The 27,830-nt window shown below is 39.3% G+C and overlaps 1 protein-coding gene across 1 annotated transcript in view; it reads right to left on the minus strand.

Moving 5' to 3' along the window:
- LOC135708829 (prolyl 4-hydroxylase subunit alpha-1-like) overlaps window positions 1–27,598 on the minus strand; it is a 31,466-nt gene extending 3,868 nt beyond the window's left edge. The window contains exons 1-4 of the mRNA XM_065230974.1: window positions 27,118–27,598; window positions 12,073–12,288; window positions 11,521–12,008; window positions 10,896–11,068 (exon numbers count right to left, since the gene is read on the minus strand). Coding sequence (XP_065087046.1) covers window positions 10,896–11,068; window positions 11,521–12,008; window positions 12,073–12,269 — 858 coding nt within the window. The 5' untranslated portion in view covers window positions 12,270–12,288; window positions 27,118–27,598. The remainder of the gene's footprint in view (window positions 1–10,895; window positions 11,069–11,520; window positions 12,009–12,072; window positions 12,289–27,117) is intronic.
- Window positions 27,599–27,830: the final 232 nt, after the last annotated feature.

Genomic DNA, 27,830 nt, shown 5'->3' on the forward strand with positions numbered 1-27,830 from the left:
TCTGAGTGCTTTATCTTTAAGATCTTTTGTCATCACCTTTGCATGGGTCCCATCTCATTGCTCGATTTTGGGCAATGAGAAGGCGGACTCACTTGCTAAGGTGGGCGCTATGCAAGGCGATATTTACGATCGACAAATCGCCTACAATGATTTTTTCTTCATTTATCGTCAACAGTCGCTCGCCAGCTGGCAAAATAAATGGAGTGAAGGAAGTTTGGGACGATGGCTATTCTCGATCATCCCTAAGGTGTCGAAGAGTCCTTGGTTCAAGGGGTTGGATGTGGGTCGAGACTTCATTCGTCTGATGTCTCGCCTCATGTCCAATCACTATTCGTTAAACGCTCACTTGTTTCGTGTTGGGCTGGGAGACAGCAATCTCTGTGAATGTGGACAAGGTTACCAAGACGCCGATCACATCCTTTGGTCTTGTGCTGAGCATCGTGGAGTCAGATCTGAGCTGTGCGATTCCCTTCGGGCTCGAGGTAAACAACCTAATGTTCCAGTTCGGGATATTTTGGCTAGACGTGATCTGGAGTTTATGAAACTCATATATGTTTACTTTAAGAATACTAACCTTAGATTGTAAGTTTGATTAACCTTGTGTTTAGTTTGTGTATTGTGCGTGTAGTTTTTTTTAATGTTTGTTTTCAAGATGAATAGAAATAAGTTCATGTTTTAGGATTAATTAAATATTTGTATAATAAATCATATTTCAAACCTCCTTCTCCCTTTCCCCATTCAAAAAATTGTAAAATCTCCACTAACCTCGAGACGACCGCGAGTAATCGGTTCAATTCCTTTAACTCTAGATTTAAGACATTAATCATGTATAATGCAAATGATAACTCGGCTCTGTAAAGTTTATTCGATTGAGCCTGTACAAATAAATTAATTAAAAAAAAAAATTATTGAATTTTGCATTTATATTATAAATATTAACTTTTCCAGCTTAGAGATGAACTAGCCTACAGAAGTTAAGGTAAAGTTAATGTAAAGTTAAAGTTAAGTTAGAGTAAAATTAAAGTTAAGTTAAAGTGAAGTTAAAGTCAAGTTAAGTTAAAGATAAGTTAAAGTTAAGTTAAAGTTAAGTTAAAGTTAAGTTAAAGTTAAGTTAAAGTTAAGTTAAAGTTAAGTTAAAGTTAAGTTAAAGTTAAGTTAAGGTTAAGTTAAAGTTAAGTTAATGTTAAGTTAAAGTTAAGTTAAAGTTAAGTTAAAGTTAAGTTAAAGTTAAGTTAAAGTTAAGTTAAAGTTAAGTTAAAGTTAAGTTAAAGTTAAGCTAAAGTTAAGTTAAAGTTAAGTTAAAGTTAAGTTAAAGTTAAGTTAAAGTTAAGTTAAAGTTAAGTTAAAGTTAAGTTAAAGTTAAGTTAAAGTTAAGTTAAAGTTAAGTTAAAGTTAAGTTAAAGTTAAGTTAAAGTTAAGTTAAAGTTAAGTTAAAGTTAAGTTAAAGTTAAGTTAAAGTTAAGTTAAAGTTAAGTTAAAGTTAAGTTAAAGTTAAGCTAAAGTTAAGTTAAAGTTAAGTTAAAGTTAAGTTAAAGTTAAGTTAAAGTTAAGTTAAAGTTAAGTTAAAGTTAAGTTAAAGTTAAGTTAAAGTTAAGTTAAAGTTAAGTTAAAGTTAAGTTAAAGTTAAGTTAAAGTTAAGTTAAAGTTAAGTTAAAGTTAAGCTAAAGTTAAGTTAAAGTTAAGTTAAAGTTAAGTTAAAGTTAAGTTAAAGTTAAGTTAAAGTTAAGTTAAAGTTAAGTTAAAGTTAAGTTAAAGTTAAGTTAAAGTTAAGTTAAAGTTAAGTTAAAGTTAAGTTAAAGTTAAGTTAAAGTTAAGTTAAAGTTAAGTTAAAGTTAAGTTAAAGTTAAGTTAAAGTTAAGTTAAAGTTAAGTTAAAGTTAAGTTAAAGTTAAGTTAAAGTTAAGTTAAAGTTAAGTTAAAGTTAAGTTAAAGTTAAGTTAAAGTTAAGTTAAAGTTAAGTTAAAGTTAAGTTAAAGTTAAGTTAAAGTTAAGTTAAAGTTAAGTTAAAGTTAAGTTAAAGTTAAGTTAAAGTTAAGTTAAAGTTAAGTTAAAGTTAAGTTAAAGTTAATTTAAAGTTAAGTTAAAGTTAAGTTAAAGTTAAGTTAAAGTTAAGTTAAAGTTAATTTAAAGTTAAGTTAAAGTTAAGTTAAAGTTAAGTTAAAGTTAAGTTAAAGTTAAGTTAAAGTTAAGTTAAAGTTAAGTTAAAGTTAAGTTAAAGTTAAGTTAAAGTTAAGTTAAAGTTAAGTTAAAGTTAAGTTAAAGTTAAGTTAAAGTTAAGTTAAAGTTAAGTTAAAGTTAAGTTAAAGTTAAGTTAAAGTTAAGTGTTAAAGTTAAGTTAAAGTTAAGTTAAAGTTAAGTTAAAGTTAAGTTAAAGTTAAGTTAAAGTTAAGTTAAAGTTAAGTTAAAGTTAAGTTAAAGTTAAGTTAAAGTTAAGTTAAAGTTAAGTTGAAGTTGAGTTAAAGTTAAGTTAAAGTTAAGTCAAAGTTAAGTTAAAGTTAAGTTAATGTTAAGTTGAAGTTATGTTAAAGTTAAGTTAAAATAAAGTTAAAGTTCAATTAAATATCATTTTATATTCTGTTTATACCCACGAGTGCGTGTGTGTGCGTGTGTATGCGTGCGTTTTTGTGTTTGTGTACCTATTATAAATCACTACAATCAGCATTAGTTTACCAAAAACGAGCCCTGCTGCTGCAAACCATTCCCCACATCCAACATCCCAGTGATTTCTCGGTTTCCTTCACAGCGAGTATCACGTCAACGCATTCCTTCCCATTCCCTATTGGACCTGCATTCGGACACGGCCGGCACTGGTATTGCTAAATATTAGATCTTCAGTTTTTACACATTGAGGATGAATGTTAGTCCCAAACATCATCTGTTGGTTCTCTGTGTAATTGCAGCTGATCTGGTAATAACAGAGTAGCAACCGTGGGCGGTCAATAATGTTAATGCTAATGTAATAAGATTCTCTATCCCTACAGTGCACAGCAAAAAAATAATGTTAATATCACATCAAAGTGAATGCACTTCAATCGTGTCGAAATTATGGTGTAATATTACTTGTCAAAAAGGACAAAATTATCATTAATACAGAGCATGAACTGACATTACGTTGCTTTTATTGCATTTGTTTATTTGTGTGGCCATAAAAATTACATGAGATTTTCGACATGGCTGAAGTGCATCCTCTTGGATATAATATTTAGATTTATTTTTTGCTGTGTGGATATCGTGTAAGTGCATCAGTTTACAGGTCCACACATCCGTTTTTGGCCCGTCACACAGGGTGTTGCAGGGTAGCATAGTTTGATCTTGTCATTAGGAGTAACCGTAAGTTATGGCAAGTCCTGCACTGGTGGTGGCTTCTAATCACATTACATCACATTATGTGAGCAACCGTGTGTGTGTGCTTGTGTTTATGGTTGGTAATACCAACTTGGTATTGTAATTTATCTTGCAGGTATCTGACTAGGGAAATGTGACTAACATATGATAACATAAAGAAGTGGTTGTTCAGGTAAGATTGATAAATCCTTGATTAAACATGCAAGGCACGCAGCTGTAAGCGTCATTAAAAATAGTTCTTTTGCATTGTTTTTATTTTAAAAATCATGTTAAATGGTTTCTAAATATTTGTTGTTGTTCAATGACCAAAAATTTGTCAAACATAAAATGCAAAAAAAAACATAATTAATGTCTTTAGAAGTGCAAGTGTGAGAAGTTTTGAATTTTTAGGTAATTTTGTCCTTATTAGAAAAACTACTGCTGCGTGCTTCTTGCTCAATCAATAATTTAAAAAAAAAAACATCGGGGACCAGGACCATCGAGGACCAGGACCATCAGGGACCAGCACCATCAGGGCACCCGATTAACGCGATTTGGATCGGAGGAGTGGGATTGCCAACTCCCTGTTGCTAACATTTCGTGGATAGAGGGCGGGCGTTTCTTCCCATCTATTGGGATGTTCTTCCACATTATGGCTTCATTTGGTTTCTGGTTGTATGAACTTGCTTCTGGAAGAAGATTCTCCATCACTCTCGCGGGTTTCGCGTAAGTGTATCTGCTTTCGGATCCGTCCCACCGTTTTTGGCCCTTCATACAGGAGTATGATCAAGTCATGTATTAGGAACAGTCCTAAGCTATGTTCAGGTACCTAGCAACAATAGGTGGTAGTCTAACATCATCATCATCATCAATAACTTCTTTCATCGAGCTGTGTGCTGAAAATAGCTGGAAATGTCTTGACATGGTCGTAGGAATTCAAAAAGAAAATCAACAAGAGATTCAGTCAATTATACTCCGACCTCATCCATTGTACGACTTGAAATGAAATTCGAGTTAACCTGATTTTTTTTCAATTAGTTAAACCCGATCGCGATTCGAACCCGGATTTTTTATTTTCCAACCAGATCTCATCAGGTTACAGACCCGAAATTTAACTATCTCTACCCCACACCTCGAACGTATGAAGTCTCTCCACTGGGTGATGATTTTTCTTTTGAATTCTAAAATAATACATGATAAATTTATTCATCCGAATGGCAGTGATTACTTGTTGGAAGGGTCGACATTAACAATACGATCTAAGAACAGAAAGCATGTCTTGCATTAACAGTCCGAAAAACATAATTTATATATCCATTATTCTACGTACACTAAGCTGAATATCTCAATCACATTTTAGCTATTTTCTTATTGGAATAATGAATATTTAATGCAGAATACATCAAATGTTTAACGCATCATCATGGAAATAACCCGTCTTGAAGTGATCTACTCAGTTTGAAGCTTACACGAATGATGTTACTTTTTATTACTGAAGCTTTTACAAAGGTTTGCTACGATTGTTCAAAGGCTACTATGCATACTCCTTTATTATCCATCAACACGCCTTAATCCTATTTCCTCAGGAAGATTTTCAAGCTTGATAATGGCTTCGTAAGTAATTCTGCTCGCATTTCTTCCGAAGGATAGTATTGAACGACTATTCTCCCTGAAACTTCTAAATCCTTAACAAAATGGAACTTTGTATCGATATGCTTGGACCTCTTGGTTACTCCTTCCTGCTTCAGTTGTACCAAACAACAACTTTGATTGGCTTCAAATATTGTAATCGGTTCTTCTACTTCTTCTCCTAGATCATTTAGTAATTTGTTTAGCCACAACAACTCTTGAAAACATTCCGAAATAGAAACATGTTTGGCTTCAGTGGACGAGAGTGCGTAGTGCTGCTTCCTAACACACCAGGATACCAGTTCTCCACGGAAAAGAAATAGGTAGCCTGAATTCGATTTGCGATCAATTTCGTTTCCTTCCCAGTCAGCATCAGCAAAACCTGCCAGGCCTTCAATGCCCTTTTCAGCAGTCCCATTCGTTAAAACAGCAAGCTGAGAAAAACGCTGTTGAAGATTTTTTTCTCCATGGGCTCTTATGGATGGGACAACATAGTTTTGTTATTTTTCGCGACATTTTCTGAATAAAGTAGGATTTTTTTCGTGTACATTGTAAAGTGATGGTACTTGACAATCGATTCCAATGTATAACTCATAATCGCCAAAAATGCTAATGGGACTGTTATGCCGCACAGGGCAGTTCAGCCCTTCAGCCCAATCGTAATTTGTAATTGCTGGTGCCAATAAAATAGCGCAGGACTCGTTTAGCTTCAATCCAGGCTGCTGCCGTTGGTTTACTTACGAGACGACCCACAATTGAAGAACTAATTGAGATATCTGGTCGGAAATGGACAGCTATAAACAGTAAGCCACATACTAGCCTTTTGAACTACTCATTTCTTGACATTGGCTCTCTCTCCTCCTACTGCTTTGTCCGAAGCGATTTGCCAATTTTCGTATGTAAACACCCTAGGGATAGTGCTTCACATCTCCCAGCTCTGTTAGCTCAAGCTAGTCTCCCAACATCTTCATAATTTTCTTATATTCCTTTTGCTCTTGACAAACAACCACCAGATCGTCCACGTAAATGAGATAGAATGCTGATTTTCCACCTTGACTTCGAATATATAAACACAGATCCGATTCGGCTTGCTTGAATCCCATCTTCTTCAGTACACCATCAGTCTTGATATTCCAAATTCGAGCCGACTGCTTCAAGCCATATATGGATTTCTTGAGTAAGCACACAGCAATATCTTCTGCAGGTTGAACGCCAGGAGGTAATCACATATATATAATTTCATCCAGGCCCCCATGAAGATAAGCGGTTTTAACGTCTACATGTTTCACCAGCATCCTATCCCTAGCAACAACAGTCACTAGAATACGAAAAGTCTGCTGCTTGGTAACTGGAGCATACACCTAGCCAAAGTTACTGCCGTATATACCTGTGTGAAACCTTGAGCAACAAGACGTGCCTTGAATCTGACAAAGTTGCCCTTCTCACCCGTCTTCTTTCTGAAAATCCACCGGCATCCTATAGGTTTCTTTCCAGGAGTAAGGTAGTTTGCTGCCAGGTATAATTCTAGATAGAGCTAGAATGAGGGCGAAACAGTTTTTGTAAACAATAACTTCTCTCGATGATAACTTTCTAGAAATCACCGAGAGAAGTAATTGTTTACAAAAGCTGTTACGCCCTAATGCTAGCTCTATGTATAATTGTTCATCAGAGACTGCAACTCCTCCTCAATGTCAATCTTCCACTGATCCCGTTGTGGACCAGTAATTGCTTCAGAAATTGTTTGCGGTTCGTCACCATCCTGTTGTACAAGTGCAATCACCATGATGACCTTCGAACTACTTGCTGATCTTCATTGCTTTCGTCATTTTCAGAAGCTGTAGCGCCTTCATACTCACTTCCTGACGGTTTCAAGATATATTCAATGGTCTCATTTTCATTTTCCGGTGTTTCACATTTTTCCTCATTATGTGCTATAGTATCTTGGCTCAAAGGGTACTCCACCATGCCATCTTCTTGCTGATCAATTTCATGCTGAACCTCACGTAACGTCTGATAACCACTTTTTTGGTCTTAAGGCTCACGAAACTATATCCTTTATGCTGCGACCAATATCCCACAAACGTCAGCTTTTCTGTCTTCTCTTCGAACTTGCCACGTTTCTCCTTGGGAATGAACATATAGGCTTGAGTTCCAAACACGTGCAAATTTGTGGCATTAGGCCTAGTTCCCTTCCAGATTTCGAACGGCAACTTCTCAATTGCTTGGCTTGGCAGAATGTTGTGGATATAGTTTTCCGTGTTGATAGCTTCAGCCCAATACCGCTTGTGCATCCCAGCATATTCTGAGGCCCCATCACTGCAGGAGATTGAAGCAGCTATCCGAAGCATGAAATCCAACAAAGGCTCCAGGGGTCGATCGCATATCAGCGGAGATGCTCAAAGCTGACCCCATGCTATCCGCACACATGTTGCATCAACTATTCTATAATATCTGGGACACCGCAACTTTTCCGGCCGACTGGATGCAGGGCATCTTTGTGAAGGTCCCAAAGAAGGGGGATCTGACTGTGTGCGACAATTGGCGAGGCATCATGTTACTGTGTATTGTTCTCAAAGTTCTGTTCAAAGTTATCCTGAATCGGATACAGGAGAAGATCGACGCGACTCTCCGACGGCAGCAGGCAGGATTCCGTGCCCGAAGATCTTGTGTGGACCATATTGTCACGCTTGAATGAATTCCAAGAGTCCCTTTATTAGGAATTCATTGACTACGAAAAAGCTTTCGACCGCCTCAATCACGAGAATCTGTGGGGCGCCCTGAGACGCAAGGGAGTCCCGGATAAAATCGTCAACCTCATCGAAGCGCAGTATGAGGCTTTCACGTGCAGAGTTCTGCATAACGGAGCCTTGTCCGACCTTATCCGGGTAGTCGCTGGTGTGAGACAAGGATGTATACTATCACCGCTACTGTTTCTCATCGTAATCCATAATTCGAGAGCGAAAGTGGAGGTGGGTCGGCCACACACTTCCACGGGGCGGAAACGAAATGTGCAAGCAAGCGCTGGATTGGAATCCGGCAGGACATCGCAGCAGAGGCAGACCCAGGGGCTCAAGGCGGCGGAGCCTCAATAAGGAAATTAAGCAAGTCGATAGGAATCTGACCTGGGTCCATGTCAAGGCAAAAGTGAGCAGCCGCCCAGGATGGAAGTCTTTCACGTTGGCCCTTTGCACCGCTGGTGGTGCACAGGACCCTTAACTAACTAATCCCAGCATACACCGCACCATTTCGATAAGAGATCTGTTCTCTCGTTATGTTGTGGACTATATGCTGTTGTAAACTGCTTTTGTATTCCGTTCTCCTTACAGAAACGCTTCAGCTCCTTGCAGCCATATTCTCCACTTTGATCCGATCGGATGATTTTTAGAGCTCTTCCAATGGACGTCTTCATTAATTGAACGAAATTTTCGATACAGTCTACGTTTTCCGATTTCCTCTGCAACTGTTTGCATTGGTCCACATAGACCTGTATGGATGAAATCCAACACATTTTCCGATTGCTTCTTCGTTTTCTTAGGAAAAGGTACCCTGGTCATTTCACCTTGAATACAACATTCACACTGCACACGAATTCCACAGTCATGTATCCAAGTGCTAGGTGCAAATGCTAGGTCTTTTCACTATAGTTCGTGAATAGCACCAGGGTCTCGATGTCCAAGTTTGTGATGCCACTCGTGCAAACACTGCGAGTTATGATGCTCTTCCATAACAGCTTGAACATTCCCGGTGATTTTCAGATGGTAAAGTCTATTCACCAACGGTGCAACAGCAATTGCTTTGCCACGAGTGTTTATGGTACATCCAGCATCATCGAAAATCACCTTTCCTCCTGATTTGCAGATCTAGCCAATGGAAGTGAGATTTGCCGCCAATAAACAGAACTTTCGTCAAAATCATTTGGTTCAAAGTATCTTCTGGTCCAAAACAACAAATATGACACGATCCAATTACAGGCAGTTTCTTGCCGTCAGACAGTACTACACATGTCGGTGCTCCATCTGGTTTCTCCAGCTCTTGAAATTGGTCACGATTGGCGCTCATGTGTGATCTGGCACCAGAGTCAATAGTATAACTTGATGATGCTGCGAACAGATACGCTTCCGAGCTCTCTGCTATAGGTTCCACTCTTCCGCATTGTTCTGTATTGTTTCCGATCTGCTATCTTCATTCGCTACTTGCTTCTGGTATAGTTCTTGTGTCCCGGTTTCTTGCAATGATGGCATACGATGGTCTTGTTCTACTTCTCATTGATCTTCAATGCATATTCCGGTCTTTTCGAACGTTCTCGATTGGAAACTTCGTCGATAATTATATCGGGTAAGTTTTTCATCTTCCCAGCACTGCAGAGCCGTCGTAAGCGTTTTGAATGATGCCGGAAGACTTCTTAGTATACGAATCACTTGAAGGCGTCGATTGAGTTCTACATCGGACAGAGTAAGCTTATCGAACATATCCTCCATCTTGAATAGATATTCCCCAACTTCAACATTATTATCGATCACAGGGGTGAGCAGACTGAACAATTCGATGGTCGCTTTTGCCCACTAGTCACAATCCGTCCTGCTTTGTACTTCCGCTTCATTTCCTGCTTGTGCTTCTGTAGCTAAACGTACTGCCGGCGGAACCCCTGGGTCAATGTAACGCCAGACCTATTCCCTCACAAGTAGCTGTTGAACTCCTAACTTCCACATGGAATAATTCCGGTTGTTCAGTCTCCATAAGTACATTTTTAAATATATAGGGGAAATGCAGGTAATGTCGGCCTAAGTGTCCCTTATTTGGGCCCATACATAAATTCAGCAATCGACTAAATTTTCAATAGCAACCAAAAATATCCATAAGTAACGTCCCAATAACGCGTTCATCTAGATAAAATTGATAAATAGTAGATTTTTTGCGATGGGCCCAATCTTAGATCTATAGGCCAACATTAGAGACCAAACTCCCCCGTTGGAGAGGGATGGTGAGGGGTATTCCACCCGCCACCACTGGCAAAAATAGATGATCGCCGACTCGCTCAAGTATCGACGATGTGTTTGAAACAGTTCTATCGATTTTTACCGCACTCAAGTTGTTATCTAAAGGAAGGCATCCAGTCGTTGGTTTAGAAATTGCAGTACATACCGTAGTAGAGGTAACAGAAGTTGCAATTTCCAAACCATCTATCGTATAAAAATTACCACTTTAGTCTGTTATTTGAAATTAGCATCTTCAACTATGTAAATCGTTGACTTCACGCAGAAGTAATGCTAAACATATAGTCTAAATTTGCAGGTTTTATGTGTCAAACACAAACTTTGCAATCTTTTCTTGTTACTAACATAACACATATAAAATATCATCATAATATCTCATTATTCTTTAATTTCATGAAACATTATTTAGCCAATATGAATGGAAGGCACCCTGGCTAATTATCCATGAAAAATATGCAATCTGAAGGGCTGAAATCTCCACCATAATTTTTTTTAAGAATTATCATTATCATATCATCACAAGTCTCAAGGTTTACGAATTTTAAATATATTTAAATCTGTAAATTTTAAAAATTCTCCGCAGGAAACAACAAGTAGTAGATGTTATAATGATAATTAATCCTTGTTTGTTACAATTAGATTTAGTTGTGTATGTGTTTGATACGTAAAACCTTTTATTATAACATCGGATGATTTCATAATCCCGAAAAATAATACGTGCATAGCAAGTGAATGGAAACAACCTTGAGTAGTATCAGCCACGTGCTTTCACAAAAACTTCAAAATTTTGACTTGTAAAATTATACACAATATTTTGACGCTACAAAGAAGCACCTTGAAGTCAACCGCTTATTATAAAACATCAAAGATCATCTCATAATTCGCAACAGTAAGCTTTTCAAGCTATTCGTTAAATCTATTGCATTCAGATTTTGGCAGTTTTACTTACTGTTGTAGTATCTACCGGTACATCTTCGCTGCCATCGTCTCCGCGAAATGCCTTCTGCTGCGCCTCCTTTTCCAACTCTTTTTCATAGTAAACTTTGTTTCCGACTGCCCTCTCGTGATCCGGCACAAGTTCCAGCAACTCGTTAGTCATAACCAGAGCCGTTTGAACATTTCCTTTAATATGTTAATGAGAATTTAAATAAAGCTTGTCTATGAAAATCGTAGCAAAACTTGTGAGGTTGATGAGAGTTATAAAAACAAAAAAGCATCTTCAGAAAGAGCAACACTTGCGCAAATCTCGGCAACATATACTCATTCCATTTCGCATCGTACTTTTGTACCATGCATCTTTCTGCACCCAAATGGCCCCGAAGGAGTAGCCTCACGATTCACTGGTTGCCTTTCGAATGTGCTGCACTTTTATAGGCCCAGCCTTACCGCGACGCTACCCACCTTTGGCACATGCCTTTTGCCTTCTATTCTGTTGCATCAGTGGATGAATAAATTGATCATCAACAAGAAAAAGAAGACAATCACGCTCGATCGGTTGTTCGATTTAGCAACCAGTGAGTCAAAATGTTTGATGATGCTTTGTTGTTATTATTACGAAATATACTTCTACGAACCTTGCTTAAACGTTGAGAATGCCAGATATTCCAGCACATCAGCTTTCGTTGTGGTTCGGTTGACTTCATGCGAAAGACGATCCATTGCCTCTCGCATCCACAGGACCGTGTGGTAATAGTCACCATTTAAGTAGGTCTGTCGTCCCAGTTCGAAGCAATCCCCGGCTGTCATTTCAGTACTGTACTGAATTCCATTCAGCTCCCCGCGAGCAACGGAGGCTGTGTCGAGTTTGTATGTGTCCTGTAATCGCATCAATGCCACTGCAGCCCCATTCAGATCCTCGTCCGACGGGAATTTGAGTACGTCCCTGTAGTTGGTAACGTTCACCAGAAATTCCGATCCAACGTCATAGGACATAAGGTTCTCAATTTCACGCCAATCGGTCGTGAGCCGTTTGGTCAACAGGAAAGCGTTGACCGGATTTGATAGATACACACCAGCATCTTTGGCCGCTTCTGAGTGCTCTCGCTGGTATTCGGCACTTTTCCTAGAATATAAGAACAATCAATCGATTGAAACTTCGTTGTAGACATCTCCGTAGTAAGACAAACCTCCTAAGCTGGTTGAGTTTATTCTCTTGCACCCGGATGTAATTATCTAAATTTGCTATCAGAACAGATTCAGTCTCCAACAATTCTTCCATATCAGCCAGTGCAGTGAAAAGCTCCGTGCTGACTGTGTGGAATGTGAGTAATAACAGAACTAGCGCTAGCAATGACGACATGGTTTGAGATTGACTGAGATTCATTGTTTGTTTTGTGTGGTATCTGCAAAAAGAAGAAGGAAAGGCTTGTTGTTATTTACAAGTTAAAAACAAATGTCATTTATTAGTTAATTGAGTTTATATGTTGTTTAATTAGTTCCAGTAATCATTTCCAACATGGGAAAGCATGTCTCCAAACGATTTTTAAAAATAAGCCCCACCCTAATGCTACAGTCCATTATAAGAAAAGTCATTAGTTTTCTTGTAAGAATAAATGCATGTAAGAAATTGACCGTTACACTTTATGTTGATGCCTTTTGCCTTGCGTTTATCCCCTCCCCATGGACATGGAGATTGACGGTACTGAAGCAAAGGGTTATGTTTAATTTCTTTATATTTGCAACGATGATGATTTCCTATAGTGACACATATCACCTTCTTAATGCTTCAGTATGCCTCAAACGATTAATTCTTGGTTGTTAAAAGAACTTCCTTGATGACATCGGTTGCTTCATGCAGACTGAACAATTCTGATTATAGTATCAGATTTGTTCTGTATACAGAGGAACTGGGAGGGCTTATTAGAAACTTCTCGCCAATGAAGTAATGATCTGCTAGTAGATTTTGCATATAATTTTATTTATATTTTATTTTTGTTACAATCAATTAGCATTAGCATACGGTACAAGTGATTTAATATTACTTGCTCGTTTTTTTTTTTTTTTGTTATCTGAAAATTTTCCCAGTTTGGTTAGAAGTTTCGAAGCTAACGCATGTCCACAGGAATAGAAAGATAGGTAGAAAAAGTGTATCATGAAGAATGGTTGCATGCAGGGTTGCTTCCACTCACTTGGTATAGATGAGTGATTTTCGGAGTTTTGAATTCGTTAGATGTTCTAATGGAGATTTGTGTTGTTGGATGCGGGAGGAGATTGGAGGGCGGGTGTTTGACGCATAGAGCCTGTCAATTTCGCTTTCAGAGTGTCGCAGTCAGCGGTTTTATGATTTGTGAGCGCTCGCGATTCGTAGAATCGTTGATTGTGACTGCAAGTGGATTTGGCAGGTTTTGTGTGTCGGACGCTTGCTTTTTGGCCTCTTAAGAATTCTTGTGTCTAACATGTGCAGAGTATCATTATATAGCGTCTAATGGTTTTGAGATTTCTGGTTGCGTGAAATATATTTTGAAGAATATATTTTTGAGATTTTAGTATTCACGTTTTGTTTGTAGTTTATGTTTTATTTCTTTTGTGTTATTATCGTAAATAATAGTTATTCAATAATAGATTGTGCATCCATATATTCGTACTTTGACGCGAAGCGCTGTGGATTATGAGATGCTCGATGGTAGAGGGATCGATTTTGCAATTTTTCGGAGCAATTCAAAAATTTAAGATTTTTGGCTTCACTTTTCACACGAAACGTAATAACGTTGAAAAGATATTTGTTTTGACAGTAAAATTCTCGTGAGCTTGTCAATTGTGAGTTGTGCCAGTTTTTGATTTATTAAGCATGTAAACAATGATGCGTACGTAAAAGATAATTGATAATGCCGATGGATCATAAAAAAAGTGAAAGTGGCTTTAATTTGCATGTTAAGAAATTTAATTTTTGAAGATAAACGGATATTTTTCGACATTGTTACGTAATAGCACCCAAATATGTGGGTTGTTGCAAGGAAAATGAAAATCCAACGTTTTCTTCAAAATGTTTCGTATGTTCTGAACTCAACAACTTTTAGCAAGAACAGGAAAATGAGGGAGCATTATTATCACTTCCCGCTTATAAATGCCCAACAGAGATGATCAGTGAGAGAATGATTTTACTACTCTCTCCTTGTCATTTAATCTAACTGTCATGGATGGCTTTTATGAAGACGGTCTAGTGAGGTAGAGGTGTTTCCAAGTGATATGCTAGTTGACCGTCATTTCTGAGACGTGACGGTTATGCGAGGATGACCGTCAAGGTACAATAACCGTTATGATAATGCACAGCGCTGGTTGCATCGTCAACTTGAGGTTAATCCTAACCGAATACCCTACCCAACCCTCCAACTCCGTAGCACTTATGAGGGTGTCGCTAAGTCGGTGGCCTCTCGTTAAGTAAGTACTACATCAACATTTCCTTCCCTATCCCTAGTTATGGTAAAGATGGGCGTGGACGGGAATAGCGACAGTCATGCTTCTGTTACTCTTGTTTAGATAGGAACCAATGTTTACTCCCCAGCATTATTCCTGAAAGTAGTCTGAAAAAGTGTGTATTGCCGTTCATCCGCAAGCATAGGGGCAAAGTCATCTTATGGCCCGATTTGGCCAGCTGCCACTACTCCAAGGTGGTTCTGGAGTGGTATGCTGCCAACAAGATCGATTTTGTCCCCAAGCTAATGAATCCTTCAAATTGCCCTGAATTTCGACCAATCTAAAAATATTGGGTAATTTCAAAGCAGCGCCTTCGAATCAATTCGCTGACGATTATTTCAAACAGTTTCGACGCAGCTGATAAGCATAAATGACTACTTCGAAACCTCAGGGAATATTCCATCATCCAGTGACCGGGTGAACGTGGCAGAGAGTAGTTCAGCTAAATCAGCTGCACAGCGGAAGAACAAAACCGATGAGATACTGTCGGGACTGAAAATAGCGAACTTTTCAACTTTTTAGAAGCAGAGATGACCATTCCAGGAGTAACCATGAACGTCGTCAGATCAATAAAGTCCAAGGGAACGTCTAAGGATGCAGATTCAGACTGCAGACGGCTTGAGAGGTAGGCTTTTGGTCAAATACAGAAGCGAAAAAATGGCAAAGAGTTCGCAACTTTCAGCTTTAACTCCAAAAAATTGAACTCACTTGGTAAGAATCTCACTTGGTACAAAGAATTTGAAGTTTATATTGAAATTTATATGGGAAAACCAAACTTTTTGCTCAAAGTCTTCTAGCCTTGTTCCTCATTGCTTTGTTAAAAATTTCTATAGCTATAATTTTGGGAAATGTTCTCATCTACAACTTTGCGCAAAATCGATTTTCAGCCAAACATCAATTTAAATAGTTATTAGTTATTTAATAGATTGATAATCTTATGACATGATCAAGCACGTGTTTGGTGGGCAACACTGTATTCTGCAATGCGACATAGTAGCCATGCTTTTTGCGCTCTATTCAATGCCCCAGAAACACCAATGTTGTCTTCTGAACAATTGATTGAACATGATCATTAGACACCAGTTACTTGAATCATTAATATCTTTTGTTGCTTACATTTCATCGAAAAGTGGTCTTGAGCAGAATTGCAGCTGGTAAAATTCACAACCAGTCAATTTTTTTAAAAACAGAGTGAAATGGTGAATTTTTAGATCTATATGACCAAAAAAATGGTTTTCCCATAGTAATTTCCATATAAACATCAAATCAGTTTCTTACTAAACGAGTTCAAATTTTGGGAGGCTAGTCAGGATTTAATTTGGAACCGTTTGAGCACTGTGGAGCGAAAATTTCAAATTTTGCATCAGTCTAGTGTCCAGTCCTGAAGTATGTCTTAAGGTACGTTTAGACTGTCTGAGTTGTTGGTCTGATTCGAGCGGACTGCTCGATAATTTTGTCGGATGCAATGTTCGAATGCGTTTACACTTTTTCGACATGATGATTAGATTTGACGTTTGATTTGTCGAACGTAATAGGTTTGTGATTAGTTTTCATTCAACTTATTCAGCAAAATAGCCGCAAGTGAAAAAAAAATTCTAATATTTCAAGGATTTGATTTGTGTTTTGATGACATCCAGCAGCAAAGTAAACCGATTTCACTATTCAATGTGTATAATTTGACTGATTTTTATTTTCCAGTGTGTTTGATCGTCAACAAAACAGTGTTTATATAAGACGAAGTATATATTATATAAGAGTAAGCATACCAGACAGCAGGTCTGAGCAGAGAACACAGAAAAGTCCAAGAATCTACAGTGAAATGTGAAGAATTTTACAGAAGTTTGGAGATCTACTGAAAAATTATTGCACGTCAGAAAAAATCCTAGATTTTCAGATCAAAGCTGCAGAACTTTGGAAAAATCACAAGAATGGTCATAGATCCTCAGATAAATTTTTAGATCTTCAAGAAAGAGTGCAGCTTTTCTAATGCATTTTTAAAATGTCATAAATTTTAATGTATCTTCAGTGAAATTTGCAGAAATATTTATATGACTTCAGGGAAATTTGTAGATCTTGAGAGAAACATTTAATACTTCAAGGAAGCTCAATTATTTTCAGATAAATTTTCAGAACTTTAGGTACTTTAGAAGATCTGCAGGAACATTTTCAGATGTTCAAGGTAGCCCAAGAGCCAACAGAGGAATTTACAAAACTTCAGACTAGTTTGTACATCTACTGAGAAATGTATTGAGCCTCAAGGTGATTCGTAGAGCTTCAGACAAATTTACAGAACTTTAAAGATATTTGCAGAACTTCAGGAGAGTAGATATTTAGAGAAATATGTAGAACTGCAAGGAATTTTGCAGATCTTCAGAGACATTCAGTGATTCAGTGTAGTGAAGTACTTTAATTCCACAAACAAATCGCAGCGAAGAAAAAAAGTCCAAGATTTTACAGAACTCCATGTTGGAAGTTGGAAATAAGTAGATCTGAAGAACTTCAGAAAAGTCCGTAGAACTCTGTAGTCTGTAGAACTTCAGGAAGTTCGTACATTTTTAGAAAAAATTCTTCAGCAAAACTCACAAAACTTCTGGAAAGTTCACCGATCTTTAGAAGTATTTACACAACTCAAGAGAAATTCAAACATTTTTAGATAATTTACTTCAAGGAATTTAAAGAAATTTCAGATAAATCTGCAGAACTTCATGGAAGTCCAAGAATCCGCAAAGAAATGTACAGAACTTTAGAGAAGATTAACTGAAACAATCAGTAGAATTTTATTGAGATTCTGGGATTACAGAACTTCTGGGAAGTTCGCTGATATTTATAGATATTTGTACAACTTCTGAAAGATTAAGAGATCTTCAGAGGACTTCCTTAAATTTCCGGGAAGCTCAAAAATTTCTAGATATATTTTTTTATACTTAAGGAAATTGCGTACATGTTCAGAGATATTTGCAGATATTAATTGAATCATGATAATCTACAGAGAAAATTATATAACTTTCGAGAAGTTCGTAGATGATTAGACATTTAGTGCACATCACAATTGTTAATATTTAATCATCTTAAATCTGCATGGATTCCGGAACTTTGTAAATTTTTAGAGAAATTTGCAGATCTTCAAGAGAACACACAGGACTTCTAAGAAATGTGCAGAACTAACGAAAATTTGCAGATCTTCAAGAAAGTTTGTTGATCTTCAAAGATATTTTACTAGAGAACAGAAATAACACTTAAGAGACGTCCGAAGGTCTTCAGAGAAATATGCAGAATTGAGATCCTAACAGAAATTTTCAGAACTGAAGGAATCATGCATGTAGATCCTGCTGGTGTTCCCTCTGAGCAACCATTTCCTACTCCACAATATTCACCTTCTCCTTCTCATTTTATTTAAAATAATAAAAGCAAAAACGCCTGCTAAAGCTGGAGCAATTTTTCGGTAATTCATTATGGAAGCATCTACTTTTGATTCCGGATACGACATGTGCAAACAGTGTGAACACCAGCAAACACCCCCCCAAGTCGTCAGTCTGACACCCAAGTTGAACAGGAAGATACATTTCCAACGGGGGATGGAGCAAATCTACAGACAACAGTGCAACCGCAGCCACATTGACGGTTGCCTCACAGTTGTTCAAGCAATACACAAGACCAAGAGTGCGCTCAGATTGATTACGAAACCAATTATCTAGAATCATATTCCAAAAATCCATTCCGTCGATCAACGCAGCACTTGCTGGATAAACAGTTTTTACATGATTGTGTGTAAATATCATTTTCTTACAACTAATGATAGTAGAACGGGGGCCGATTACTCGTGGCTTACTCGAGATTAGAGATTACATTTATTGATCATATGGAGGGAGGACAAGGGAAAGCATTTTGAACTAATTTAAAACTTAAACGTAAAGGATGACTTAAACACAAAACATTAAACACATACATCAACAGCTTTTAGAAAGTCGTAAATAAGCTTCATAAAGTCGATATCACGGTAAGCCAAGACGTCTTTAATTGGCTTAAAGGGTTGTTTTTCTCGGACCCTAAGTGAATCACACACCGTTCGAAAAATTCATGTAAATTTATGCGAGATATAGCGCACATAAAATTAATGCTAGATTTGGCATAAATTTACGCGATATTTCGTGTAAATTTAAGCGCAATATCGCATAAATTAGCAATATTGTATGCAAGCTTGCAAACGATTTCGCTGTTTATTCCAAGTATAGCTCAAAATTAAAGGCGATAGTTAAAATTCAGATTTTTTTTCTGTGCACAGAACGGATCTTGCTTCATGATGCAAGAAGCAGGATCAAACAACATGCTCGATGTCGTGATAACCGTTTCCACAGATACACAAGTTGCTGTCGGCAAGCGTAATACGGAAGAGGTGGGCGTTTAACGAACAGTGATTGGACATGAGCCTGGACATTAAACGAATAAAATCACTTTTTTTTTAAACTTCATTAAAGAGATTTTTAGCCTTAGGCTAGTTCATCTCTAGAATAAAATCACGACATATCCAACCCCTTAAACCAGGGTTTGATCGACACCTATGGGACAATAGAATGTAGCCATCTTCCCAGATCACCATCATGCCACTTTTGTTGCCAGTTCGCGAGGACTTGCTGACGAGAAATCGTGAAAAAATCGTGGTAGGTGATTTGTCGCTCGTAAATATCGCCTTCCATAGCGCCCACCTTGGCCAGCGAGTCCGCTTTCTCATTGCCCGGGATAGAGCAATGAGAAGGGACCCATACCAAGGTGATGATATGCGAGCTGTTTGATAAAGCACTCAATGACGATCGTATTTCCTGGAGGAAATACGTCGAGTGCTTCATCGGCCTCATTGAACGCATAGCCTCCAGGGAGCTTAGGCTATCCGTAAAAATGAAATAATGGTCAGGTGGAAGTGAGGCAATACGCTCTAACGTGTACGATATAGCTGCTAGTTCAGCAACGTATACCGAACACGGCTTTTGAAGCTTGTATGAGGCGCTATGAAGATCGTGGAATACTCCAAAACCAGTGGACGCATTTATCACCGACCCATCTGTGAAAAATCTCTTCTCGGTGGGGACGTGGCGGTATTTGTTTGCAAAAATAGTTGGGACAATCAGGGAACGGTGAGGCTCTGGAATTCCTTGAATCTCCTGCCTCATTGTGAGATCGAATCTCACGGAAGAACCACTGAAATGATGGGAGACAGCGCGATTGGGGTTGAACGAGGAGGGGCCGATGTCCAGAGTCATGTACTCGTAGTACAAGCTCATGAATCGTGTTTGAGGATTCCGCTCTAGCAGCTTCTCAAAGTTTTCGATCACCAGCGGGTTCATGACTTCACAGCGGATGAGGAACCGGAACGATAAATCCGCAAAACGATTTGTTAAGGGGAGGACGCCCGCAAGAACTTCAAGAGTCATGGTATGCGTCGATTGCATACAACCTAGCGCGATTCAAATGCAACGATATTGAATCCTTTGGAGCTTCAATATGTGTGTCCCCACCGCCGATTGAAAGCAAAAGCTACCGTACTCCAAAATCGAGAGAATGGTAGTCTTGTAGAGTCTTATCAGATCTTCCGGATGGGCTCCCCATGAAGTGCCGGTAATGGAACGAAGGAAATTGATTCGCTGTTGGCATCTCTGCCTCAGATACGCTTTGTGTTTTCCCATGTGCACTTGGAATCGAACCAGACACCTAAATACTTAAACGACATGCTGTGAGTGATTGTTCTACCCATAAGTTGAAGCTGAAACTGTGCTGGATAAAGCTTCCTAGAAAAAATAATCATCTCTGTTTTCTCCGGAGAGAATTCGATACCCAGATTCATTGCCCAAGTAGACAAATTATCCAAGGTATCTTGCAATGGTCCTTGCAGGTCCGGTGCTGTTGGTCCAACAACTGAAACCACGCCGTCATCTGCAAGCTGCCTTAGCGTGCAATTTTCGGCCAGACAATCATCAATGTCTTTGACATAGAAATTGTACAGGAGGGGACTTGAACATGAGCCTTGTGGAAGACCCATGTAGCTGATTCGTGCAATTTCCGAGTTGCCATGAGAGAAGCTCATTCGTTTCTCGGACAACAAATTAAACAGGATATTGTTGATAACCGGAGAAAGCCCACTCGCATGGAGTTTGTCCGAAAGGATGTCGATGCAAACAGTTGCCTTCCAATGTCCAAGAAAACTGAACCCATCTGATGTTTTTCAGCATAGACTGATTGGATTTCAGTTGAAAGCAACGCAAAGCAGTCGTTCGTCCCTTTGCCCCTACGGAATCCAAATTGCGTATCTGAGAGTAAGCCATTCGCCTCGACCCACTTGTCCAGACGAAGAAATATCATTTTTTCTAACAGCCTCCGAATACACGACAGCATTGCGATGGGACGGTACGAATTATGATCCTGCGCGGGTTTATCGGGTTTCTGGATGGCGATAACTCTCACTTGTCTCCAATCATCCGGAACAACGTTGAGCTCAAGGAATCGATTGAACAAGTTCAACAATCGCCTCTTTGTGACGTCTGGGAGGTTCTTGAGCAGGTTGAACTTGATTCGATCAATTCCCGGAGCCGAGTTATTGCATGAATGAAGAGAAATTGAGAATTCTACCATCGAAAACGGGGAGTCCATGTTATTCTTTTCCAGTGGCGGATCGCGAGTGTTGCATCGAACCGGAACCGAATCGGGACAAACCTTACGCGTGAAGTCGAAAATCCACTTGTTAGAGTACTCCTTGTCCTCGTTGACCGACGATGCCGCGTTACGCATTCTCCTGCCGACATTCCAGAGCGTTTGCATGGAAGTCTCTCGCGATAGCCCTTCGACGAACCGACGCCAGTAACCACGTTTTTTGGCACTGACCAAGCTCTTAAACTTTTCCTCTAGCTCCGTATACCGCCAAAGTATTCGCCGGAGCCGTATTTACCAAATTGTTTAAACGCGGTCGTTATTCACGTCAGTGCATTCCTGGTCCCACCACACAGTGGGAGGACGTTTGCGAATGGTAGTGCCAGGAACATGCTTCGTTTGTGCTTGAAGCGCGTAATCCACTATGAGCCGCGATAGGAAGGAGTACTTATCCAACGGAGTGAGAGCGTCTACCGATTCTGAACCGTCACGCAGGGTTACTTCCACTCACTTGCTATAAAAAAATATTTTTCGGAATTATGAAATCATGATATAGTATAATGCTCATTGGTACTTGTAAGTTACAAGAAGAGGTCATGAAGTATATATTTGACACATAAAGTCTGTCAATATTGCTTTCAGTGCGTCACAATCAGCGATTTTACCACTCGTGAGCGCTCACTCTGAGTGAACGCTCACGAATCATAAGATCGCTAATTGTGACGCTCTCAAAGCGAAATTGACAGGTTTTATGAGTCAAACACATACTTTACTACCTCATCTTGTTACTTACAAGTACAACATAGCATTATTGCATCTAATGATTGCATACTTCCGAATAATATGTTTTTTATAGCAAGTGAGTAGAAGTAACCCTGCCGTCACGGACCACGTTCACGTATTCTTCCCAATTGATGTTTCTCGTGAGATTGGACACTGTGAAGATGAACCGTTGGAAATCGAAATTTTATCGGAGATACAGTTGACGATCCTGCCGGAAATACATCACAGTCACCATTCTGTAACCATCACACGTTGCTTAAAACACGTTTATTTTCGAGGGTCTGTGAATCAGTACTGCTGTCTCAACTAGCAATACTGCTAAATAAATCCACGAAAATGTTTTGGTAATGTATTTAAAATTGGTAAAAAAAAAGTAGAAGGGTCTGTGCCCAGGGCATAAATGGAAGCTTGACGTAGGACCGCTAGTCGATGGAACAAATATGTTGACCATTAAGTTTTAACTCTTTCCGGTTTTGAATTGGTGGCCCTGAAAAGGGCCGGTTGTTTTTCAAATGATGGCCACACCAGTGCAAGTCGATGCCGACCGGATGAAGGTGGCCTAGTCATGCTTCATATTGTGGGAAGCCTTTCTTTCGGTCGATGTGGGTGCTTTCGTCGTCGTCGTTCGTTTTCGTATTGGTGCGATGCGTGCTGTTCCACTCATACGTCGTGTCCGACGCTTATCCGTCCGTTGCTCGAAAGTAAATGACGAAGAAAACAATTTGGCAAGCCTTTTTACTATCGCTGCTTTTCTCTTCCCTTCCTTTCATTGGTGAAATGGTGAGCAATCAACCGATCATTGAGCTCGATTTGCGCTCTATCGTTGCGTCCTTGTTTGGGATTTTACGTTACATACGTCTGAATTTTGATTTTTTTTTTCAATGTGACCCCCGGTATAGAAATTAAAGACGTAGTCCTACGTCAAAAGAAGTCATTTTGCCCCGGGGGTGCAATTTTACCCCATGTTCCCATACCTACTGCCACGCACCGCTGTGCTTTGTTCTGTTTATGGTGTAACCGTTCACGAATTTTCGTTGAGGTTTTCGTAAAACTCAGTGGCTTAAGCGCCACTCTCAATTAGAAGCGACCACTGGTCATGTTCGAATTTTGCCCGATTTATGAGACCTTATCTCAGAGAACCTCTTGAACGGTTTCCGATTACTAATGGCACAACTAGCTTTAATATCAAAAGTAAAACGCCAAGTCCTGTAGAACCGCAGATATTATCGGAACGAAAGAATTACTCTGACTTACCCAGAACATGAACGAAACGGAAAGAGAAAGAAGGAATTCTTACTCAACTGAGCGGTAATCGAAGGAAAAACTGAACGTGAGATAGCGAGTGTCTTTTATTCCAGGGAAAAAACATTCTAAAGCATAAAAAAACTAATCTTCAATTTTCATTAAACACTATTATTGAGTTCGTTTATTCGGGTTGGACTTCTGGATGAGTGTACGGAAAAAGAGCAATGGCCATTAATAAAAACATGCTCTAACATACCTGCGCAGGTTTTTCGACGCGAAGAACGACGGCTCGATGATGGCTGACGGTGGGGACTCGACGACTCGATGATGGCGACGGAAGGCGACCTTCCAGTTAGCGTGGCGATGGCGGCGAGGCGTGATGGCGCCGCACATGAGCTGCAGTATGGCGAGCAGCGATGAAGGTGACCCGTGCGCAGTATGGCCGAACTAGAGTTGCGAAGAGAGTGGCGCATCGACCGTAGTCGTGCTTTCCCGGGAGATTCGCCCCTCAGAGAAAAGAGGGCCAACTTACCGCCGCACGGCTTCGCGTACTAAGCTTCCGCTATGACCGCCCGGGATGGAATGAAACCCACCCTTCTCCTTGGATTGAATCCGGACCGTAGTACGCTCTTGGCTACGCACTCAAACGGTCCGCGCTCTCGGAAAGAATGGTCCACAAGGGGTTGTAGTGGAAAAAGGACCTCGTCGACGGTTGATTTGCGACCGTCGGAAAAGTTTCGCTGCGTGGAATAGCGAACTTCACTCTTCTCCGTTTGGCTACCTTTGAACAGGCGGGCCTTCGCTTGGCGCACGAGTCTGATGGTCCGTTTCACACGGACGACGGAATAGATGCCACTTAACAGAACCCCTTGTCCGCCTTGCGATAGCCGAACTGAAGATAAAAATCCAGCCCGTACAAAAAGCGCAAAGCGCTTTTTTGTACAAAATTCACTGAAACAAAACGAACAGACTACGCGGAATTTAAAACTACCTTAGCTACACTTTTAAGGCAATTCTTAATGCACTTTTAACGAGAACTTAATTCGCGCACTTCTGTTCACCAGCCGATTCAAAAGCGAAATCGACGAGTCAGAGTACCTTTCGCGGGGAAGAAAGTTCCTAACGACATTCTTCTTTAGAAATTAAGGTCGTCTTTTAAAAAACGATTGCGCCAAACTAATCAAATGGCGAAGTATTTCATGGCGCCTTCCGAAAGCATGTGCAATAAAAGCTACTATCTATAAAGATGAGCTTTTTATAGCAAAAGGTTTATCCAGGACACCTAACCATAAATAACGCGTAACTTCGATATGAAACGCACGAAATATTTCACTACTGAATGAAATCTAAATGAAAATTTAAATAATTAAATGAATTTTATTTTAAATTTAGTTGAACTTAATCGATAAAATATTTACAGGAAAAAAAGAAGAAAACAGCACAGCGTTACAATGGCTTCTCCGGCTGCGTCCGGTAGCATTGTAACATTGCGAGTTTAATATAGGTTTTAAAGTATTCTACAAGCCTAAATCCTGGTCTACAGAACCCTAATAAAACCAAAATTGATACTTGGGATATGATGTGTGGCCGGAATTTCCTTATCTACGTCCATATTAGCTGTGTGCTCGGCAGGATACTTCTCCCGGAAGACACGCTTAACCTTTCCGTACCGCTCTAGCACCAACGCTAGATCGTGATCCGAGACCTCTGGTGATCGTGCACTCGAACATATTGAACATTGTCTCCCAAAGGCGACATGTGTACTTCCACTGATGCGCTGTCTTTCCATCAGCATAACGACAATTTCTCACAATTGTGCAGCCCTGTATAATGAATTTATTTTTCCGAATTGAAGTTGCTAAAAACATTTACCGCAATTCGGTTCAGAACCTTCACAAAACTGGAATTTTCGTCCCTGCTTCGCGTTGTTTTTCAATTACAACACCTTGAAATGATTGCTTCCAATGACGCCATCAAATGACACTGATCGAGCTGAAGACAATGAACACAGCACACCGAAACAATAACTGCTGTCGACTGTACGAACGGACAGGAGATAAACGCTGAGAGGTACAACGGGTTTCAACGACAGTTGCGAGCGAACCGTTTGGGATTTTCAGAGGTGAATAATCTTTGGTCACGTCTTCCGTCGGAAGAGAAATTTTTGGGGGTCTGTATCGAAGGGAAACTTGAGTTCGGGAGGGTGACAGGGAGATACAGTGATCAAGAGAATATCGGGTATCATATAATGACTGAAGGTGTTAAGTCTCGATTATATTTTGTGAATTAATCTGGATTGTAGTATTAATAATAATAAAAATGAACTGTATTTAGTTTTTTTTTCCATGATTTTGTTTTCCGTCGATCTTGTTTTCCGTGCTGAGCTCCAATGCTACCAACGCCAAGGAGGCAACTCCCACACCTGGACCCTACCTATCGACCCATCAACTCATGAACTGGGGGACCAACGTTTTTACTTCCCTTTCGAAGGAAGGCGTGATCAGAGATGTTATGCCTCAGACCATCCCATCCCGGTGGCGCCGACGAGGATTGAACCCAGGTCTGCTGGGTGAGAGGTAATCACGCTTACCACTACACCACCGGCGTCGCTAACTGTATTTAGTTGATTTCATGGTCTACAAATATTACCATTCAAATGTCACATTCATCAACACGATAAGAAATCTGCACGATCGCAGCAGCACCAGCAATTATCCCATTTTCACTCATTGTTATACGCCAATTTCCATGTACCTATTCACTTTTCTGGTCATAGCGACACCACAAACAATGTTTTCAATCAAATTCATGAAACAAAAGTTGAAACCCGATGCATGAGCTGACCATGAACTGGCCCATGGTTCTAGCACCTCATTATATATGATCTTCTTTTTGCATTCAACAACTTACCGGTACCCATGCGAATGAATAAAAAAAACGGCACAAATGAACGCGTTACTTCTATCTCAGCGACAATTCACACTGTACTGATGATCATAGATTGAATATCACCCTAACGATCTGCTGATGTAATTTATTTCCTTTCGCTAGTCAAAGACGAAGGCTGCGAGCGGGCTCCAGTTGTCGTATGGCAATTCAATTGGTGTACTCTGTGAGACCCACAAGTCGATGCAAGATCGCATCATTGATTACATCCAACTGAAGAAAATTGGTGTACGTGACGAATAGATTCGCCGCCTACACACTAACAAAGAGCGCAGTAGTTCGCTCGATCATCTGCTTTTCCTCCTAAGTCAATTTCCTCTCTCCAAACAAATCTAACAAGGGTAATGACTTTGCCACATTTGTTCGCTTACTTCTTGGCAACTATGGTTTTTCATAACTCTGTTTTAGAAGAATGCGATAACCAAAGAGGGGATTTTTGCTCTTCTTCATCTTCCTTTCAGCTTAGAATGGAATAATTCAGTGTGTTTTCGGTATGGAACAACTGAAAGTGAGAGTACGATCCGCACGAGATGGAATTGATTCCACATTTCAGATAAAGCACATCTGGTACCATAGAGGTTTAGGGCAGACAAACCGAAATGTTCACGCTATTTGGAATAGAGGGTATCTATTTTGGACTTTACAGTTGACTCATAATTATGTATTAAGGTTTGTTGAGGTTTTAAAAATTAATTAAAGGTTTTCAAAATTTTAATAAGCGATTTTCAAAATACGAATAAAAAATACAAAAATACAAGCTTTAGAGTAGCTTTGATTCCTAGACAAATGAAAATGATACATGAGTCTTTCAAAAATGGAAATTTTCCTGTCCTAATTCTTAATTCTGTCCATTCTGCGTATGAAACATATATTCCTCTTTCCGGACATCGTCCACTGGCTATCCGTTATTACAGCATCAGTTCACACACCCGGAAAGCAAATCTCCACCACAAACAAATGTGTGTAATTACTTCAATTTGCACCGATAGTTGCAGATTGGACAGTTATTTCAGTTCCTCTTTGAAGACAATTTTAATAATTGCTGCTACTCAAATGACTTTATCAATGCAATCGATATCATCTTCATTGCATTGTTTTGCTAAATACAAACAAATAATGAAATTCTATTTGAATAAGCTTATACTTACGAGAATTAGGGATTAGGAACACGACATAGAATTGCACCTATTTTGCACAAGCACTTTATTCAGATTCTTACTCTCACTTACTGATTCTTCTGGAACACGAACACCACTTAATCTTATTTCTTTTGGCTGTTAACCTCCATAATGTATTACTGTAACACCATGCAAATTGGTAAACTGAGCATGTAGTGTACTTTTATATTAAATACTATAATGAAATTCTGTCCTCTGCATCGATCCACGTTTGTTGTGATTATTTATCTTCCAAATCCAAAAGATGTCTTCAAACTTGTTGGCTATCGTTCTCACACCCTCCTACTACACTCAGCACTGGCGTGAGCGAGATGCCGACAAAAATCGATAGCGCACGTCTCCCCTCGAAATGGATGAGTTTTATGAATGAAAATCGTTGACAAAAAGTGCTATGTCGGTATACGTGCACCTACAACGGACCGGTATGGAAGACAACTCGCGGACGACTGACTGAAACTGAATGAATGAACGGATCGGAGCGATGGCATAGAGAAATTCATGATGCTTCTCAAGATGTCAGAATGGATGTTGTTGTTGGAATGAATCTCAGCGCTGCCAGTTTCATTCATTTAGTTTTTTAATCGGAATTATTTTCAATATTCCAACGATGAACCCGCATTAAACTCGCACAGCAGAGAAACAGATGAGCACCTATTGCGTTGGAAAATACAATCCATGACAAA

Source organism: Ochlerotatus camptorhynchus, unplaced genomic scaffold (assembly GCF_037179485.1).
Source record: "Ochlerotatus camptorhynchus isolate MF236.1 unplaced genomic scaffold, CSIRO-AGI_Acam_v1.1 ptg000336l, whole genome shotgun sequence".
In the NCBI taxonomy this organism is placed as follows: domain Eukaryota; kingdom Metazoa; phylum Arthropoda; class Insecta; order Diptera; family Culicidae; genus Ochlerotatus; species Ochlerotatus camptorhynchus.